We start from the raw sequence: 22,270 nt of genomic DNA, 5'->3' as shown, positions 1-22,270 counted from the left end.
AAACAATCTCAGACCTGCCACCAATACCTGACCAGATCGTCCATTAGAACTTCAGAGAAAGCGTGGACTAGGCGACTATTGGTCAAATGAACCTTTAAGTCTTTTTGAGAAAAGTCTTGAAATTGTTTGTTCTGATTCTTGAAAAAAAACACTATCTTTAGTGGCAGGAAAAACGGTGCCGAAACTTGATTTGGTCACAGTTTTCTGACCCTTTAATATTGTGTACCTGTCCTAACACCGCTCGTTATGTCATAGCAGTGGTGTCAATTGGAGGGAAATGTACCCCAAGATTCCCCCAGCTTAGATTTAAAAAATACCTTATTTCTGGTATTTTCATTGAAAAATGCCCTTTTCGTTATTTTCATTTTCATTAAACTGCTGGAAAAATTTAGCTAAGCTTGCTATTGATGATTTTAAAATATTTACTCGCTAGGATTTATAATCATAATATTTGCTAATAGTAATTATAACCAACACAAGTATTAAACATATCAATCAATAATTTGTATCATCATAACGCATTATTTTGTTATCATGGCTTAAGCTCTTCTATTAACCTAAAACCTACATCCTACAAAGGATGTATTTTTCAAAATCTAGGGGGGGGGGCAAATTCTTTTCAATTTTCTTAAATTTAAAAATCAAAAAAGGTATATACAAAATCTAAGAGGATAATTACCCCCCCCCCCCTGCAGTTAACGTGCCTGGTGATTTTAGGTAGGCACAACTTTGCAAATTCAACTGTGATAACAGTTACCAACGGCGTGAAGCATATTTTTGCAACAATACAATCATGAATGCCCTCCCTTATCTCCAATGACGTAAATTAGCCTCCGTAAATATGGCGACTGGATAATGAGCCACTAGAAAAGTCATTTTTGCCTTTAAGCCATTTTCGAAGAACTACACCCTTGATGTTGATACTTCTATTCTGAAAAAGCTTGAAAGCCCAGCTCTTGATTCCTTGACGGAACGGAAGCTGTTACTCGTATAGTCTAAAGATTTTTCTTGGAAAGACGATCCTGCATTTTCATTGTATTACTTTTCTAGCTGGCGGGACTACCTTAGAATTAAGTATAGTAAGCCTATATAATCTTGCAATACATTTGGGAAGAGTCGATCAATATTTGGTAAAGAAGAGGGTGATAGCAAGAGGGGAGTTGTATAAAGAAGGGAGAGAAAGTTGACTAATTTTGAAGCTTTGGATTGTCATGACGACTAAGATTGAGTTATTTAGACTGAAATGCGTGTTACAGATGAAGATATGCGTTATTAAACAATATTTTGGTTTATGATTTCGGGTCTTGATGTCAAAAGCACAGTATAAAGATATAGCAGTAAGTTTACCGCAGATAATTTCTGGCTCTTCATTCTCGGTGCGAACAAACAGCTCCTCCCATTTATTCTTGCATTAGCGCGTACAAACAGCTCCTCTCATTTGATCTGCCATCAGCGGTCCAATTACCCTGGAACATGTATTTTGGCAGAAACTTTCTCAAAATGCCTTTGAAACCAACTTGAGACTTCGAAACCTACTTTTAATTCCTAAAAACATCTAATAATGACATTACACTACTAATTACCGATTTTCATTTATGTATTGGAATAAATTAATTTAAAATTAGTTTCTTCAAAATTTAGTGTTCCAACGTTGAAACCAAGTTTCGCGTTCAAGAGAAATCTGACTTATCTACCCGTGAAAAGATCTAATGTCGCTTATGTTTCTACCACAGTATAAAGATATAGCAGTAAGTTTACCGCAGATAATTTCTGGCTCTTCATTCTCGGTGCGAACAAACAGCTCCTCCCACTTATTCTTGCATTTGCGCGTACAAACAGCTCCTCTCATTTGATCTGCCATCAGCGGTCCAATTACCCTGGAACACGTATTTGGCAGAAACTTTCTCAAAATGCCTTTGAAACCAACTTGAGACTTCGAAACCTACTTTTTAATTCCTAAAAACATCTAATAATAACATTGCACTACTAATTACCGATTTTCATTTATGTATTAGAATAAATTAATTTAAAATTAGTTTCTTCAAAATTTAATGTTCCAACGTTGAAGGCAAGTTTTGCGTTCAAGAGAAATCTGACTTGTCCACCCGTGAAAAGATCTAATGCCGCTTATGTTTTTACGTTCTTCGGAGCACTCGCACCTCGGTCCGGGTTTTTATAATGGGAGAGATAGGGAAAGATCATACTGCCTATAATTTATATACTGTGGTTTCTACGTTCTCTGGAGCACTCGCACCTCACTCCGGGTTTTTATAATGGGTGAGATAGGGAAAGATCATGCTGCCTATAATTTATATACTGTGGTCAAAAGCAACCCTCAGAGCAAGGAAGGTGGTATCCAGGATTGTCGTTCGGGGATAGGGGTTAGTTTTGCTCGGAGGGGGGGGGGGGTTCAAAAAGACTATTGAAACGTGTCAAAAATTTGTTTACATTTATCAAGGGTGGATCCAGGATTTTTTTTAGGGGGGGGGGGGTTTACTAATTTTTGAATTCTTCGGGGGGGGGTTACTAATTTTTGACTCAGTTTTCGACTAATTATACTGATTTTTACCTAGGTTTTACTAATTTTCGACTTATTTTCGACTCGGTCAAAAATGTCGGGGGGGGGGGGTTCAAACCGGGTGACCCCCCCCCCTGGATACGGCCTTGATATTTATTTTTGTTACCTAATTTACGACTTGGACAAAATTGGAGGGGGCGGGGGGGGGTCAAACCGGTAACCTTCCTCTGGATACAGCCTTGCCTGAGAGTGATTTTCTGTGATGCATGTATGGCATGTACGAAGGAATATTTAATTGGGAAGGGTTAATAATAATAAATAAATTGGGTACTTGTTAATTATTCAGAACACAATCATGAATTTTGATCTGAATGTAAGATTTGAGAAAACCGGTTTCATAGCCACAAAGACAAGTGGCGGGTGACAGAATGCATAGGACTTGTATAATTTGTGCTATAAATTTGCAAATTAGGGGGTTGGGTAGAGTAAGTACTTACGTATTAAGCCAGGCAACACGCGAGAATTTGTGATACAAAAAACTAGTCAGGCAGCTTCTTTAAAGAGAGAATTCCTTTGAAACAGGGGTTTCTCACTCCAGAAACAATATATAAACTTTGTTTTTTTTAGGAGCAAAAAAGGTACATAGGTTAGGTTGCGTATTTAATATATGCTATGCTTTACCCCCCCCCCCCCGAGGGGTGTCCACTTTCTATCATCTGGTGTGCATCTCACAACGCCACGTTTGCCACAAAGTTCCACCACGCTTGGTACAGTTTCTGCCACGCTTGGCACACGTCCGCCACGCGTCACCTGGTAAACCTGATTTCTGGAAATGCACGCCCCCTCGAAACTAAGTTGACTACTGATTTATTCGACAACACGAGACTTCTTCATTCGATTTGACTACAATCCAAGATGTTATTCCCCTTAGAGCAACAGAGCACCATCTTAAGTGTTGTATTTCACCCGACTATATTTTTTTAAGCTTATCATCTAATTGCCCTTTTCCTTAAGGAAGCCCTTTAAAAATTTTGACAGATGTAAAATTGCTGTAATAGCCTTTTTCTCTACCCGGATGTCTAATGCCAAATCCGATAATAGCTTTTGCTGCCAATCAACGGGCTATGCAACTCTTGTTGTGTTATAAATGAATTCGTGTTTCAGAACGTGCCTCGGATCCTGCAGCGTATGTTCCCATTTTGCTTCCAGTTAAACGCTCATGTTTGGCTATACTGGATGTAACCTAGTGAATAGTCCCTTATTACCAATCACTTGGGCGGAATTTGGATTCATCTTAACCTTTATAAAACAAAAGGAATTGATACTAAACGCAGTTTAGCACTAACAGAAAGGAAATCAGTCATCATCAAGCTAATATTAATGCAATTCGACGGGAATTCCTCTAGGCATAGTTACAAATTTTCATTATGCAACAGGTGAGCTTTAAGTTAAATTTTAAGTCACTCGGCTAATTTTCTCGTCATATTTTGAAATAAAGACACTATAACAATTATTGGACATAACAGTAAAAACACAACAACAATGAAAATCAGAAAATTAAATACAGAAAACTATAAGCTGAACAACATTCGATCATGCCTTATAAAACTTATTAGTTAAAAAAAACTTTTTCCACAAAATAAGTTTTTCAAAGAATAGTAACGAACTCCATTAAACCAAAAATGAGCCAAAATAAAATCAAATATTCTACCATGCGCGAAACTACCTCAAATCAGCATCGATAAATAAATGAAACCCAAAACGAATAGAAATTACAATAAATAACCGAGGCAAACTCAAAACGAGAAGAAATTAACATGAGTTGGGCTCAGAACCCCTAAGCCTTCCCAAGGCCAGAGTATAATTTGCACTTTACTGAAAAAATATAAATGTTTTTACTTTTATAACTTTAATAAATAAAATAATATTAACATTTTGATTACTAAATATCAGTATATGTATATTAAACTGACAATGCACATTCATTCATGAGGAATGTGGGGGGTTGTCGTCCTCAAAGACTTAGAACTTTCAACTACGTTGAACAAAATGGCTATCTCAAAATTTTGATTGGATGTGTTTGGGGAAGAGGTGGGCGTGAGAGGGGCGTTTTTTTACCCTCCAATCACTTTCGACTATTAAAAAGAGCGCTAGCCCTTTGAATATCCAATTGAATGAGCCTTTTTTGAAGTTTCTATGACAACACTTTCTATAAAAACCGTATATGCCCACAAGGCGTTACTTACAACCCTTGCTCTGAGGGCTTTGGGGGAGTGTCCTCCTCAAAGACATAGTTTCTATCTGGAAATCAACTACTCTGAACAAAATGGCTATCTCAAAATTTTGATTAGATGTGTTAGTTGCCTTCCAATGACTTTCGACTATTAAAAAGGGCACTAGCCACTCCAATTTCCAATTGAATGAGCCCTTTTCGAATTTTCTACGACAACTTCTTCGATATGAAGTGCCCTGGTCTAAAGAAAAAAAATAAAAAATATTACATTGTGCCAACATCGTTCTTATATGCCCCCAGGGCATAATTTAAACCCTTGCCCTGAGGGCTGTGGGGGAGTGTCCTCCTCAAAAACATATTTTCTATCTGAAAATCAACTTCGCTGAACAAAATGACTAGCTCAAAATTTTGATTGGATGTGTTTGGGAAAATGGCGGGCGTGGAAGGGGTGTTAGTTGCCTTCCAATCACTTTCGACTACTGAAAAGGGCACAAGCAACTCCAATTTCCAATTGAATAAGCCCTTTTCGAAGTTTCTACGACAACTCCTTCGATACCAAGTGCCCTGGTTTGGAAACCAAAAATAAAAAAATTAAAAATAATACATTGTGCCAACATGTTCTTTACTTAGGCAGCGCTATTGCGCTGCCTGTGATTGGCTTAATACTATCTTCCCCGAATGTAATCTGTAAAAAAGAACAATAAATACTTATCTGGCAGCAGAGTCGTATCCAGGATTTTTTCGCGGAGCTTTACAAAAAAACTTCAAAAATCACATCAAAAATTTGTTTATATTCATTTTTGTTATGTTTTTACGAGTCGGGCAAACATTTCTGTAGGGTGGGGTGGGGGGTTCACACCCCCTACACCTCCCTGGATACAGCCATATCCGGCAACCTTTTAATTGAAACGCTAGGGATAACTAGACGGATAGCATCCTTAATCACGTACACTCCACCCCAAACATAGCTTATCCACCAATCGTTTAAGGTGTGCCACATTTCGCTATTAACTGTCCTTTCTTGTTACCTACGTACAGTTTGGTAGTTTTTTTTTCTTTTTCTAATAGATTGAATATTTTGTTTATATATAAAGTCACTTATTCTGCATTTTTCGGGGTTAGCAAGTGTAACCTATCCGACAACTACCGCTTCAAGCAGTAATCATGCTAACGTTTAACGTCATTTGCCTCTCATGCAACGCTAAGGATGATGGCAAAATTCTAGACAAGCTACTTTTTGCTATCTTGGAAAGTAGTTATGTTAGGAAAATGAAACTTTCAGGGATGGATCTACAACGAAAGTATGTCCGAGGAAGGTGTTTTGAAGTGCATACCTTCACTCCTTCTCCCTTTAGAGGGCAATGACCTACGATGATCGTTAAAAGTCTTTGTTTTATAGAAGTGAAACCTTGCAAAATATATCTTCGGCTTAAATGAAGCACAAGAAAAGTATTTTCAGCTTCAATACTTTGCTCAACCCCAATTTATGATGTTTCGAAGATCTGCAAACACATTTCCTAAATTTAGAAAAAAAACGTTGATGTTGCTTAAATTACTCAAATAACAGGAACTACATTTTCAGAACTAAAACCAGAGAAAAAGAAACTAAGCACTAGGGTATAATGTTGTTTCGTATAAGTTACACCAAGTATAGACTGGTCAAATAGGCAAATTTATAAGACATAGAAGTCAGAAGAGGAATAACATAGTAGCTTGGCTATACCTTCCCAGCAGGGGCGGATCCAGGATTTTTTTTTTGGGGGGGGGGGGCAAGATAGGTTGATCCGATAAACTTGCGTTAGGAACAAGTTTAATTAACGCGATCTTGCGTTAATTAAGTAAATTACACTACTTTTGACTACGTACGGGGGGCGCCCCTCCCCCCTGGATCCGCCACTGCTTCCCAGAGTATGTTTTTGGCCCTGTATTCATTACTGGGTGTTATTTTCTTAACCTACACCACTTTCCAAGATAGCAAAAATTAGCTTGTCTAGAATTTTACCAATGAGTATGACACTGTAGTGGCAACCCTGCGCATAAATATTCTTGCCATGCTTGAATGCACTGCATGAATTACAAAATTGCTGTTCTAGTCATAAGCCAATAACTTGATTAAAAGGGTAGATCAGATTCTGATATAATAAATTTCATACTTTTCTTGCTTCATTTTAAGGTCGCACAAAATGTCAATCAACTAAGGCAGTCATGCTTTCAGTTGATAAAAAGAATAACAGGTTGATACCCATGTTCGTTCGTCAGGCATGTCATGTCTACCTTTGGCGGAGATTAAGTTTTCCTTCTCTTTTGTTGTTGAGACTAATAAGCGGGTTGCGTTTTAAAAGGAGCTTTATTGATAGTTGCGAGCACGAATGTCAGGTCATTAATGCTGGATCTGACATTATGAGGGTTAAGTTGTCATCTACAACTTCGCAACGTCTTATCAGTTTTGTTAAAGCCAGTCTCCATTTGGCAGATTCTGCAAATCTGCCATCTTGCAGAAAAAGCAACGTCTAAGGTTGCAGTATCTGCAAACTGCCAATAAGGAGTCGGAAAAGAAGTCTCCATTGAAATAAAATTTGCAGATTGGCAGTGCAGAGTTGCAGAATCGGCCAAATGGAGACTGGCTTTTATACCACAACGCTTCGTCACAAAAATAGTAGCATATAACCTTTTCTATAGCACGACATCACGGTGATGGTGTTACGATCCCTTGGTCATTGTACTAGGTCTTCCGACGGCAAGGAACCTAATGGACTTGTATTTGTGGTGTTCAGTTCAAATGTAGGGTTTAATTGTCTAGAACTAGTTTACAATCACTCCTCCGTGAGATTATGAAAATAACGTTAAAATTGTAAAATACTTATTAATTATCGTTTCTTTGGGCACTTTTTTGGGGTGGGGGAGCGGGATAAGTAAATTGAAATGCTCTTAGGAATGATCTAAGAAAGTATTTTATAATTAAAAAAAAACATTTTTAGAATTTTAAAGTTTTTCCCTCTGAGGAGGAGTGACTGAAACTGATACAGATTGCCTTTCTAATACACACAATCAGTTTTCGTGAACAGTGTATCCGACAAATTTAGGATAAAGTCGTCCGCGTTTTTGGTGAGTTTTTGCAAGTAATAGCGAGAACGAACCAAATGACAAACTATGAAGATCACTATGGCGAACCCCCTAATATACGTATTAAAAATATATGAATATAGAAGTTCGTTACGTAAATTAATTCGTAAGTTACGTATATTTATTACTAATAAAAACGTTCGTAAATAAAATGAAACAAGTTTCGAGAAAGCCATTTGACCAAATAAAAGTAAATTAATATGAAAATTTTGTTTTAATTATTCAGGTACTGTGAGCCAAGATCAAAACCTGCATTTATTCAAAAACGTTCAAAAATTAAATAAAAAAAACAAGTTTTTTTAACTGAAAGTAAGGAGCGACATTAAAACTTAAAACGAACAGAAATTATCCGTATATGAAAGGGGCAGTCCCCTCCTCAACGCCTCGCTCTTTACGCTAAAGTTTGACTTTCTCACAGCTCTATCTTTGTTTGAAAATAGAATACATTAGCGTAAAGAGCAAGGCGTTAAGGACGGGACAGCCCCTTTCATATACGGAGTAATTTCTGTTAGTTTTAAGTTTTAACGTCGCTCCTTACTTTCAGTTAAAACAAACTTGTTTTTTTATTTAATAGTCTCAGAGACTAAGAGGGAGTTATGGGAGGATTTTGAGTCCACTATAACGGTGTCGCCTCACAGAACAAATAACCACAGCTACAGAGATGTAGTTATAGGGGCATAAAACTAGTAGCGACTTTGTTAATGCTAGCAAAAGTAAGATTAATGCCCGTTCCATATTCCTAGTTAAGAAATTATATTATGGGCTCCGAGTTTGTAAGCTTATGATAATTTGTTTGAAGTAAATTATTGACGGATTATAAGCCCTATTATTTATATTTGTATGCTGCATAGCACGAGCTCTTGCCGCGACTCTTTGTTGAAATATAAACTGTTGTCTTATTCTAAAGCTAATAAGTTTAAATCAATATAGTTAAAGACGGTCATTACGTTTCAAAATTTGGAGACTTTACGCCAAATTACAAAAACGGTTGTAAGAGATTTGTGAATGTTTTTCCTTTTTTTAATATACACTTGTATAGTTAAAGCGGAAAACCAAAATGGCTAGAAATTGGTTTGAATAGATTGTGTTAATATCGAGGGTACGCTTATTTTCAGAAATCATGTCCAAGTGATGCGTGCTAAGCGTGGCGGAAGTGTGCCAGGTGTGGCGAAAATTATACTAAGCGTTCCGGGACTGTTTGGTGTACGTGTCGTTCTGAAATTTACTCCTGTTGGTGGAAAGTGGGCACCCCCTCGGTTGTATCATTTGCCAGTTCCCTGTTACATATAGAAAAACTGTTATTCTAAACTTCCATGTTTTCTAGTTTCAAAAAATATGCATTAAATTAAAAATGTATTAAATATCCGTTAAATCTAAAAAATATGCGTTAAATTTCGACTCTGATTGGTAATTCACGATTTATATGATTGAAACTCGAGAAATTATGAACGGGATCACAAGCCAACATGATTAATTTTTATTTCTTTAGTGGCAAGTCTTTTTTTTTTCAAGCTGATTCATGCAATTTTCGGGATGCTGAATCCAAATATGAAATCAGTTTTTTTTTTTTTTTTTAATATAGCACTATCATCCACAATTAAGTTTACTGTTAAATCATTATATATCAATCATTTAAAATTATATAATAACTAGTTCCTGTATTCTTATTTATTTGTAATATGTTTTGCTGATATATTTTTGGGCTGCTGAATCCAAATATGAAATCATTTTTTATCAGCTACACTTTTTTAAATATACCACTGTCATCCATCATTATGGTTTGTTAATGATTTTATGTTAACTGTCTTATTAGTTTCATATACCTTCAAATTAGAACTCCAAGGCAAAAACTATTGTTATATTTAAATTCAGCTCATTAAATACAAAAAAAATTAGCACTAAAAGCCGCGGCACTACAACCAGAAGGCCCTATTTAGGAGGGGGCTACGGGGTTTGAACCCCTCCTCCCGCTAAATATTTTTCTGACTCGTAAGAACATGACAAATATAAATAAACAAATTTTGAAGTTAATTTAATTTGTTTTTTTTTAACCCTCCCCGAAACAAATACACCCCCCCCCCCCAAACAAAATCCTGGATACGCCCTTGACTGTTGGCCACTGAACTGCTGATGTAGTCGCGCGTAATTTTTATTTTATCGACAAGTCTAACAATATTGTGCCGCGGGTATAACGCATAGCGAAAAAAAAAAACCAGATGATGGCTGTCTTAAAAGAGAAATTGCATTATAAATCATACTCGCAAACTCTTAGGGGGCTTCAGAGACCGATGCTGCCATCAAAACACTTTGGGAGTGGGTGTGCTGAGTCATCATATCTTAGACTGCCAAGGGCTAGAGGGCTCATGTATGCATTTACTTTTGGCTTACTGGAATCGGTTAAATTCACTATGATGAGCCTGAATCTCCTAAAAAAAGAGAAACCTTTACACCCATGTTAAAAATCATACATATACTTCCAAAATCCGTTTGCTACTAGACAAGACAAGCAGTAGCGTAGTTCAAGCATTTTTATTTGGGGGTCAAGAGGGGTCAACATCGGGAGAGTCAGGGGCATGGGTTATAGAATATATTTTCTCCATATTATTGAGGGGTACAAATGCCCCCTCTTGCTCCCCCACCCCGCCAAACGGCACCACTCAAGACAAGATCACATTTATTTTTCAAAATGGCTAGCATAAGCTCCGATGGAGCCAAATACGCTTTATATTTCAACATTGAAAAATTAAAAAAAATTTAAATTTTGAAACATTCACACTGCTTCAAAATACAAGGTGAAATCAAGGATTCATAGATTATTTGAATATCTAATCATTCCAAGGTCAATTTTGATTCGTGATATGCAATCATTATAGTATTAACGGGGATATGCGCTAGGTGGGTGGCTGGGCACATCATATCCCCCCTCCCTTCAAAAAAAACAAGATTCTAACAATTTTTCCTAACACACAGTTTTTTGTATTTTTCATGAAATTCGCTTATATTTTACATTTTTTTTAGTTTACCCCCCTCCCTCTTCCTGAAACAACATCTCCCCGAAAAAAAGCCCGGGTATTAAGGCCACCCTGTCTTACAGGAGTAAAGACCATTTAGCCAGTGTGTCTTAAGTTGCTATAATAGCTGCCAGGTGGCTTGCCAAAAGGTTAAAATTCTTTCCACCAAAAATATCTAATGAACCATTGAGCTTCTTGTTCTGGCTTTTTAGAGGATGGTTTATGGCACGGGTCATTCCTTCTGGGTGGTATAAGTGTGTTTTTGGGTATTGATATCCGTATTTATTCCCCCTACTATGGATGAGTGAACTGCTTCTGGTAGATATCAAATTTCTCAATTTCAAAGATGTCCCCCATATTGATTAATGGTCAAACAAATTTGAAGTTTATTCTTAGAAGGCTTAGTAATTGTATCTGACATTGTTGATAAATTAAACATGCAATCCAAAAATAAAAATAAATATAACTGTGACTGCAATATTTAAAATGAAATGAAAACTTTGAAAAATGGTTAAACTTTTAGTAGACAGTGAACTTTGTAAAAAATAAAATAAAAGAATATTTTTGTGTAAATAGTTTAAAAGATCGGCTTCACATCCGGGAGTCTTTATTAATTAAGAAATAAGGAATAAAAAACAAAATTAGCTTAAATAAATTATTAGGCCTATGTACATAAGAAGGTGAGAAAAAACACAAAGCTATAAAAAAAGAAAGAAGAAAAAGTAAAAAGTAGCTTAAATAACTTAATACGTACATAGAAGATGAGAAAAAACACAAACGCTAAAAAACGAAAACACTTAATCGGGTACCAGAGTCAGTCACTTTTGCTCAAAATTGTTAAAAGTTTTCATTGTGCAACAGATTGTGTTCACACAAATTGTGTGACAGGCAAGCACAGAGAAACAGAGAATTTGCTTGTAAAGCATGTCATCAAGCTTTACATAATTTTAATGGCTCAAAAAATGATATAACAACCACAACTAAATACAACAACGGGTAAAAACGCTTACTCTTACTGGTATACACCTAAGGAATAATGTGATTGGCTAAAAAAAAATTGGCAGATTGACGTCACAGTAATAAACCAATGGAATTGAAGTACTTTTTTAACACGAAAGTATTAGACAGCAATCCCAATTATTCTGTGTGTAAGTATTGTCGGTATTTCTATCTACTTCGGGCTTACTCTTACTGGAGTAATAGGGAGGGTATAATAGGGTGTCTGATCATTCATTCCTTCCAAAATTTAAGTTATACTTCAAGAGTCATTTTACACACATTGAAAAAGGAATTGGTTCATTGGGGTTGGTTAAAGAGTATACCTTTCTTGGGGTAGCCTGTGTAATGGGGTATGTCTTATTCAGAACAGCTATCATTCTACACTCTCGACGTCCAATTCTGCGGTTAACATATAGGTTTTAGAGATACATTCCCCCTCCCCCTGAATTTTGAAAAATGTTTTTTTGTATCATCATTAAAAAATCATTGCCTCTCCCCTACATTTTTGTGAATTTGCACCCCTGGAAAAAACTAAATTTAAAGTTATTTAAGGGGAAGTAGCTCATATATATGAAGAATAGGCATTTTTACTTAAGAAAAAAAAACTGAAAAAACTATTTTCTTCCAAACAACAGTTATCATTACTCCAGAAGTCCAATTCTGCGGTTAACGCATAGTTTTTAGAGATAAACTCCCCCCCCCCCTGAATTTTGAAAAACATTTTTTTTGTATCATCATTAAAAATCCTTGCCCCTACCCTACATTTTCTTGAATTGGCACCCATGAAAAAAAATCAATTTCGAAGTTATTTAAGGGGAAGTAGCTCATATATATATGGAGAATAGGCATTTTTACTTAAAAAAAAATACTGAAAAAAAAATTCTAAAAAAAGTATCTTCTAAATTATTGGTCATGGTCATTTGGGTTTTGGTCTGGTCATGTTTGAATAATCATTAAGCAAGTTAAGAGCCGGCTCCGCAGGAATTCTCAATTAGCCATTGATATTTAGTAAAGTAATTAGGTGAAATGATTAATGACTTCCTTGACAAGGACGAACAATACTTCAGGAAGGATTACACCCTTGAAGCCAAAGCTGATCAGTCAGTGATTTGACTCTGCAGCACCGATTTTTTTGTACTAAGTAGACCTTTAAGTGCTGCATCTAAGTTCAAAATTTGGTTTCTATCCTAATTAAATTTCAAGTTCACGCACTGGCTATCTGAATAAATCAGTGGCTTTAAGTTAATAACTTCCTTGAAAGAAAAAATAGCTCTAGAAGGATTAGATGTTTAAAAACAATGAGCCAAAAAATACAAATATAGATTAATTGCAAGAAAACATGGGCCGTGTGGGAGATTATGTCCGTGGTACAAGGTCAAGTTTATTTTTCTTGAAATAATCTTCCGACTGTGTTAAAATAAAACTTATCTTTCTAAATTTGACTAAATTTAACATTGGTAAATTCAGCATGTTCGGGATGCGTAGTCCAGAGCGTCGGAAAATAAAAAATCATTATTAGGTAATGACATATTAAATTTTTTTTTCAATTATTGGATTTTATGCAAATGTTTTGTTTTTTTATTTGAGAAACGCTATTCCCTGATAGCGAAGTATACTATACAGATTTTACTAAATTATCAGAGCTATAGCACTAACTGAACTGAAACTATTTAATTTATTTTTGCACATTTTGTTTAAGGTTTAAGGCATATTCAGAATGTGATTTAACTAATGCCGACTTAATTCATTATAAGATGTGTTTTGTTTGGCGGTTCTGGCTAGTTCAGATAGGAAACGTTAAATCCTTGCATAGTTTTTCTCTATCAAACAGTTTGTGGTAACGACCTGTAAGTAAGGAGCGACCCGTCTCAATGGTAACCGAAACTGTAGAAAATGGAATTTTCATACCAAGAGATACATCAAAAGAATCAGGTTTTAATAATGATTTCAAATATATAAGTTTTATCAAGCTTAGTTCTACCCATCAAAAGTCACGTGCCTGAGAAAATTTGGCTGATTTTAGAAAAAAGGGGGAATGACCCCCTAAAAGTTATAGAACCTTAATGAAAATCACACCGTTATATTCAGCGTATCAGAGAACCCTACTGTAGAGGTTTCAAGCTCCTATCTACAAAAATGTGGAATTTTGCACTTTTTGCCAGAAGAAAGATCACGGATGCGTGTTAATTTGTTGTTTTTTTCCCCCAGGGGTGATCGTATCGACCCAGTGGTCCTAGAATATAGCGGGAGTGCTCATTTGAACCGAAATTAAAAGTTCTTGTGCTCTCTTTATGTGACCAAAAAAATGGAGGACAGTTAGGCCCCCTCCAATGCGCATTTTTTCCCAAAGTCACCCGATCAAAGTCTCAATATAACTGTTTTGTTCAACGTGGTCGAAAATATGATAAATATGTATTTTAGGATGACTTAATTCCCTCCCCCCGAATCCTCGGAGAGAGGGCTGAAAGTTATGAACTTTACCCAATGTTAACATATAGTATTGGTTATTGGGAAGTATACAGACGTTTTCAGGGGTGATTTTTTCTGGTAGGTGGAGGAGGTTGGGGGTTATATGGGAGGATCTCTCCATAAAGGAAGTTTTCATGGGGGAAGGGACATAGCTATGAAGGGAGCGCCGGATTTCCCAGTATTATTTAAAAAAAAGATCAGAAATTAAATAAAAAAACAAGTTTTTCAACTGAAAGTAATGAACAACATCAAAACTTAAAACGAACAGAAAATATTACGTATGTGATTGGGTTCACCCCCTAGTCAATACCTCGCTCTTTAAGCCAAAGATTCTAATTAACGGCCTTTGTGATTAAGGTGTCATTTTTAAAGAATTGGAACAAAATTTGAACTTTAGCTCAAAGAGCAAGGTATTGACTAGGAGGCGAGCCCCCTAATATACATATGAAAAATCTATGAATATAGAAGTTCGTTACGTAAGTTAATTCGTAAGTTACGTATATTTATTAATAAAAACGTTCGTAAATAAAATTAAACAAGTTTCGAGAAAGCCATTTAAGCAAATGAAAGTAAAATTAATATGCAAATTTTGTTTTAATTATTCATGTACGATGAGCCAAAATCAAAACCTGCATTAATTCAAAACGTTCAAAAATTAAAGGAAAAAAATAAGTTTTTTTTAACTGAAAGTAAGCAACGACGTTAAAACTTAAAACGAACAGAACTTAAAACTTAAAACGAACAGAATTAAGCCAAAATCAAAACCTGCATTAATTCAAAACGTTCAAAAATTAAAGGAAAAAAATAAGTTTTTTTTAACTGAAAGTAAGCAACGACGTTAAAACTTAAAACGAACAGAAATTATTCCGTATATGAAAGGGACTGTCCCCTCCTCAACGCCTCGCTCTTTACGCTAAAGTTTGAGTTTCTAATTTTTTTTAAACAATAAAAAACTTTAGCTTAAAGAGCTAGGCGTTGAGGAGGGGACAGCCCCTTTCATAAACGGAATAATTTATGTTCGTTTTAAATTTTAACGTCGTTCCTTACTTTCAGTTAAAAAAACTTGTTTTTTTTATATTTAATATAGCTAAGGAATGACAATCGCGCTTCATCATTGGCTGGCTAAAAAAAAATCAGATAAATTGAACTTGAATGCTGAAAGTTAGCTAAATCTTATTGTGAATGACCCTTTAAGTACCCCAAAGCTCTCCCAAGGTTTTATGGTACACAATAGTGATAAGGATAAACACTAAATTCTTTAGTTGAAGAAAATGTCAATATATATATATATATATATATATATATATATATATATATATATATATATATATATATATATATATATATATATATATATATATATATGATTCATTTTCAATTGGAAAGATTGACTGTAGACTAGTTGAGTAATTTTCTAGCTTTTTTTCCATTGATAGGAACCGTAAGGGCTTTAGCATCCTTTTATTTTTATCTTGTACGTTTCAATTATAACCTGTATCTTCCTTCTGTAGCCGGCAATTGATCATGCAGCTAAAACATTCGGTTATAAAAGTGTCATAGTTGGAAAAGTTATCATTTGTTGGAACTAAATTTTTGCACATGAGATGGAAAGGTAATGTTGTCTTCATTTTGGACTCATTCTGTGGTCATCCAGAGGTGCCAATTCATGAAAATGTAGGGGGCGGTATTTATTTTTGATTTTTATCAGGATAAATAAAAATATGTTTTTCATAATCTACGGGGCAGTGTATTTTAATAGAACTACCTAGACAGGGAAGGTAACTACCTCCTGCTCCAAATTGGAGTCCCTGCTGTCGAATAGATTATAATTAGTGGTCACGAGCTTATATTATAAACTTTGTTTTATGTTAAGACATGTTTTTTGTTGTTTGTTTGTTGTTTGTTGTTGTTTGTTGTTTTCTGTTGTTGTTTCGCTTTCAAATCACATGCGTTGACTAAAACAGTTTTCGGTAAGCAACATACCCCAGGGGAAAGGTCAGCCATGCATATATTTTGGTTAGTTAATATTTATATGTGCTTTTCCCCCTCAGAGAAACATCTGGTCGGCTGTTGTAATGCAATATTTGTTTTTTATGGTTCTTTCACACTGGTATAACTTAAGATTCTACGTTACGTTACGTAGAATTTTATCTCGATCATCAAATATTCCCTGTTATGCAGTGCTAGATCATTTTTACTGTTTGGGCAATCATCAGCTAAAGACAATCCATGCTTCATAATTGTGCTTTATTAATATGTACTTTTTTTAGGTGACAAAATACCGGCCATAAATAGCAATAATTAATTAGAATACTCACCCTCATGCAGTGCTAGACTATTTTTAGTGCTTTGTGCAGTCATCAATTAAGGCAAAATTTGTGCTCTTTAAATGTGCTTTTTTATATGTGCTTGTTTTTAGGTGACATAATACTGGCCATAAATAGTAATAATCAATTAGTATATTCTCCCTCATGCAGTGCTAGACTATTTCTAATGTTTTGTGCAGTCATCAACTAATGTCAAAATAAGCTCTCTATGAATGTAGCAATAATCAATTAGAATATTCTCCCTCATGCAGTGCTAAACTATTTTCAATGTTTTGTGCAGTCATCAACTAACGACAAAATAAGCACTCTATAAATGTGCTTTTGTTATATTTCCTTTTTTAGTTGACAAAATACTGGCCGTAAATAACAATCATTATTTAGTAGCAATATAATTATTTAGAATATTCACCTTCATACAGTGCTAAACTATTTTTACTGCTTTGTGCTTTCATCAATTAAGGCAAAATTTGTGTCTTATAAATGTGCTTTTTTATATGTGATTTTTTAAAGTGACTTAATACTGGCCATAAATAGCAATAATGAATTAGTATATTCTCCCTCGTGCAGTACTAGACTATTTCTAATGTTTTGTGCAGTTATCAACTAATGACAAAATAAGCACTCTATAAATGTGCTTTTGTTTTATTTCATTTTTAGTTGACAAAATACTGGCCTTAAATAACAATCATTATTTAGTAGCAATATAATTATTTAGAATATTCACCCTCATACGGTGCTAAACTATTTTTACTGCTTTGTGCTTTCATCAATTAAGGCAAAATTTGTGCCTTATAAATGTGCTTTTTTATATGTGATTTTTTAAATTGACTTAATACTGGCCATAAATAGCAATAATCAATTAGAATATTCTCCCTCATGCAGTGCTAAACTATTTTCATTGTTTTGTGCAGTCATCAACTAACGACAATATAAGCACTCTATAAATGTGCTTTTGTTTTATTTCATTTTTAGTTGACAAAATACTGGCCTTAAATAACAATCATTATTTAGTAGCAATATAATTATTTAGAATATTCACCCTCATACGGTGCTAAACTATTTTTACTGCTTTGTGCTTTCATCAATTAAGGCAAAATTTGTGCCTTATAAATGTGCTTTTTTATATGTGATTTTTTCAAGTGACTTAATACTGGCCATAAATAGCAATAATCAATTAGTATATTCTCCCTCATGCAGTGCTAAACTATTTTCACTGTTTTGTGCAGTCATCAACTAATGACAAAATAAGCGCTGTATAAATGTGCTTTTGTTATACTTCCTTTTTTAGTTGACAAAATACTGGCCATAAATAACAATAATTAATTTGAATATTCTCCCTCATACAGTGCTCAACTATTTTTACTGTTTTGTGCAATCATCAAGTAAAAACAAAAAATGTTGTGCTTCTTTCTATGTAATTTTTTTAGGTGAAATACTAACCGTAAATAGCAATCATTAATTAGAATACTCTCACTCATGCAGTGCTAAAATATTTTTACTGTTTTGTGCAATTATCAACTAAATACAAAATGTGTGCTCTGTAATTGTGCTTTCTTATACGCACTTTTTTAAGTGAAATATTGACCATAAATGGTAATCATTAGTTGAAATAGTGTCCCTCGTGCGGTGCTAGAATATTTTTACTAATCTGTGCAATCATTAACGAAAGACAAAATGTGTGCTCTATAATTGTGTTTTTTTAAGGTGATGAAATACTGGCCGTAAATAGCAAACCACTCCAGGGATTAAGCCATTCAGAAGCTATTTCCGTCTTCAAAGAGGTTAGGTCAGGAACCTTGATCTTACATATCGGAAGAAGGGCGAATAAACTCCTGCAGATGACACCATCTTAATAAGATTTAGCGAAGTGTAATTTCATTAATCAGTGCTGACTTATTTATGGTTTCACCTTTGCAATTTTCGTTGTTTATTGTGTCTTTAACCTTGATCCTTTGAATTTTATGGAACTAAAGTGTCACAAGTATCAGGTCACAAAACAAACTTTGGAAATTTTGGCGAATCGTTTTAATTTTTAGTTATCAGTTGATTAATAAGCCAACGAAATTGAAAATCAGCCGCCAATCGATGACCACCCGCCGGGGGCCACTTAAACTAGTTGGGTCTTCGACAATTTAACATGGGAAAGTACCACCAGCGCGAATTGAAGGAGGAATTATAAATCCCCCCCCCCCTAAAAAAATAAACAAAATTATACTCCCTAGATTTTATTTATTTTGTACATAATTAAAACAATGAAAAATCGTTGCCCCCGCCCTAATATTTCTGTGAATCGGCATCTCTGATTGCCATCATTGATAGTTTTACGTCCGGCAATTTCAGCAATTCGTGGTAACGAACTGTAAGTACGGAGCGATGTGGCTCAATAATAACCGAAACTCTAAGAAACAGAGTCTAGATTCCTCTCTCCTCCTCAACGCTCCGCTCTTTAAGCTGAAGTTTTTTATTGCTTTAAAAAGTAGAGTTACGAGAAAGAGTCAAACTTTAGCGTAAAGAGCGGGGCATTAAGGAGGGGACATCTCCTTTCATCTCCTTTCTCCTTTCATACAGGCCTAGGAGCCTTTGGGGGATTAGCACAATGTATTTTCTTGTATGATTAATTGATTATGAATAAATCTTATCTTACGGAATAATTTCTGTTCGTTGTAATATCGCTCCTTACTTTCAGTTAATAAAACTTGTTTTTTTAAATTTAATGATTCAAAAAGTAGGAAATTTTAATGAAAATTTAAAGGAAAAGGAAAGATAATTGATTTAATTGATTTTAGTATTTAATTATAATTGAGTATTTAATAAAGTATTATAATTTTAATAAAGTAATTATAATAAAGTATTTAATTGATTTTTAGTATTTATTAGATTTAATTGATTGTAGTATTAAAGCTGGAATTTCTCTAAAAGTAAAAGTTAGTCAGAAGTTTTTGTTTTCAAGAAATGGTTTATGCCGCAATCCTATCACAAGGCAGTGGCGTCCTGAGGCTCTTTTTGTTGGGGGGGGGGCGATCGTAAATTTTACCGAATCGCTACCTGATTTAAGCCGAATTTTCTGCAGAAATCGATAATTTTGCTAAATGTTTGCCAATTTTGGAAAATTTCTGCCAAAATTTTCATCATCGGTGAAAATTTTACCGAATGCTAGAAAAGTTGGAGGGAGCGGCGTGCCCCCCCCCCCCCCCGCCTCTCTCCGGACGCCCCTGATACAAGGTAGGACTAAGCTAGTTTGGGAAAATCTTGGAAAGTTGAGTAGGTTTGTTGACTTTAAGCTGATAGGCCATCTGGTGGAAAAATTTTCTTTCTGTACACTCCTTTATATTTTATATAACTGAAAAGACAAATACACAGTACTTTGGGTAGGCTAAAAAAAAACACCATGCGTAGATAGCGCTGATGGTTTTTCTTTTTGGTACTAGTACCAGTTCAACCTCTTTTAAGAATCCCATATTTTTGGTCATATACCAGAATAATACTATGATATGGACTTTAAACTCAGCTAATCGTTATTTTAATATTTGTTCTCTTTCTCTGAAGTAAAGCTTTTTATTTTAGATTTTTTGAATCCCAATGTGCTACCCCGATCTGATCGAATATTCTTTTTCTGCCAACAGCAAAACGCAATTTATAGAATAATTTTTGAATTCCAAAACATTTGAGGATTAACATTAAGCAAAACATTAGATATTTAAAACGACTAAAAAGTCGTTTGAAGATTAAAAACATGTCAATTATGTTTTTTTATTGTTTTGAATTACTATCTAACTATATTCAAATATAAGAAGAAAGAGCTTTTTTCCGCTTTTAGATTTAGGTCCAAATCAAGACCGTAACCAGGAGGATAGGGGGTTTTAGTCCCCCAAGTTTTGGTCCGACTCGTAAAAACGTAACAAAGTCTATATAAAAAAAATTTTTGATACGGTTTTAAAGCTTTTTTTCTACCTCCCTCCTCAAACCCCTTCCCACAGCCAGAATAAAAGTCCTAGGTATGCCATTGTTGCAAATGAAGATAAATTTCTAGTTAAATTTCGAAATAAATTCTTGCGTATTCAGCTGGTGTATTCACAAAGAAAATCAAAATCCTAACTCCTATAATTTTTAGCTTCCAAGATGATGACAATAGTTACACGTTGTTTTCAACCTATAGTTATAGGTTGGTTTTGTATACAAAATCTAATTTTCATATTTGCCAATTTTCACTTTTACATTAGTGTCAGAAATATGCTGCAATGTAAAATAGATAAAAATAGACATGATTCAAAACCTTTTCTAATGCGTCATTATTTTATTGTTCTTGGGAAATGTCTAAACTTTTGGTAATCAAAAGTCTAGCTAAAAAAAGACGTGTCAAGTGGTTCTGACACTTCAAAAGCAAATATTGATATTATATATTGTCGTTATTTCGTTATTTTTTCTGTATATTACCTTTATGAGTATGATGTTGCATGTTTTCCGTGCGAGACTAAAAGCCTATGCCAAATTATGCTGTAAAAAAAAAGTGGAAAGAACGAAAAAGATCCTAAGACGTAATCCTACGACTATATATATATATATATATATATATGTATATATGTATATGTATATTGGGCATTTGCTTTTCTTCACATATTCTTGCGTTTTTGAAAATGCTTTAATTTGACATGATTTTTTTACAAATTTTTTTTTGTTTCCTCTGAAGAAAACTGCTTGGAAACTTATTTTTACAAATCGATAATGCTTTAATCGTAGACTACATAATCTATTGTAGCGACTTATGAGACGATTCCTTCAACAACAGGACATACGTGCCAGGAGGTGGTACACATGTTGTTTTTTTGGGGTTGAGGAGAAGGTGTTTAAAAACATGCTAAAATAGACGACTTATGTGGAGGTTACAGATAATTTATGGGTAAACTTTGACATTTTCAAGGTTTCAGCGAGGAGAGGTCGTGCTCCAACAGGACCAGTTCGCCTCTGTGTACCTGCCTGAGCTGATTTATTTTAGAAAATTTTTGAAAAGCCTAAATTTTTTGACAAAGCCAAACCTCGAGTTGTTTATCGTTTCTTGTTGAATAAAATTTATCGAAGTCTGTATATCTATTTACATAATAAGTATGTATAATTAGAATGTGTTTCAGCTCAAAATTTACATATCTGTTATTTTACCGCGTGGCATAGGCTAAGGCGAGGCCTTCAAAATATAAAATGTGCTATAGCTGGTATTTTAGCGCGTATCCGGTAATCTGTAAATTAGCTCAAAAGAAGTATATTATATAGTATTATTATATAGTATATTATGAGATCTCATATTATTGTGTTTTTATGTTGTTTATGTTTGTTTTGTTATCGAAATAAACATTTTTTCTTTATTCGTAGCTTAAGCTAGGTTAAATTGAATTAGGGGCTTGGTACAATTGATTTTCTTTGTTCTAGAAGCGTTTCATTTGGAGGCACATTTTAAGGTCAAATGTAGTATAGGCATTGAGAGGGTGGCAGCGACAAGTCCCTTCCTGTTGAAATGACGAATTATGAGCTGATAATCCACATTTGGTGTTTCAGACCTTCCTTTCCCGATATTTTTTTTATTAACTTTTAACACAAG

At 34.6% G+C, this 22,270-nt stretch overlaps 1 protein-coding gene across 2 annotated transcripts in view; it reads left to right on the top strand.

Moving 5' to 3' along the window:
• LOC148942492 (uncharacterized) overlaps positions 1–22,031 on the top strand; it is an 84,947-nt gene extending 62,916 nt beyond the window's left edge. For both annotated transcript variants that reach the window (XM_089102244.1, XM_089102245.1), the window contains exon 4: positions 18,385–22,031. In XM_089102244.1, coding sequence (XP_088958370.1) covers positions 18,385–18,533 — 149 coding nt within the window. In that variant the 3' untranslated portion in view covers positions 18,534–22,031. The remainder of the gene's footprint in view (positions 1–18,384) is intronic.
• Positions 22,032–22,270: the final 239 nt, after the last annotated feature.

The sequence above is a fragment of the Artemia sp. Qi Xiang Cuo genome, chromosome 16 (assembly GCF_049724085.1).
Source record: "Artemia sp. Qi Xiang Cuo chromosome 16, ASM4972408v1, whole genome shotgun sequence".
NCBI lineage: Eukaryota > Metazoa > Arthropoda > Branchiopoda > Anostraca > Artemiidae > Artemia > Artemia sp. Qi Xiang Cuo.
The sequence above is the reverse complement of the archived record's forward strand: the minus strand, read 5'-3'. Positions and strand labels throughout refer to the sequence as shown.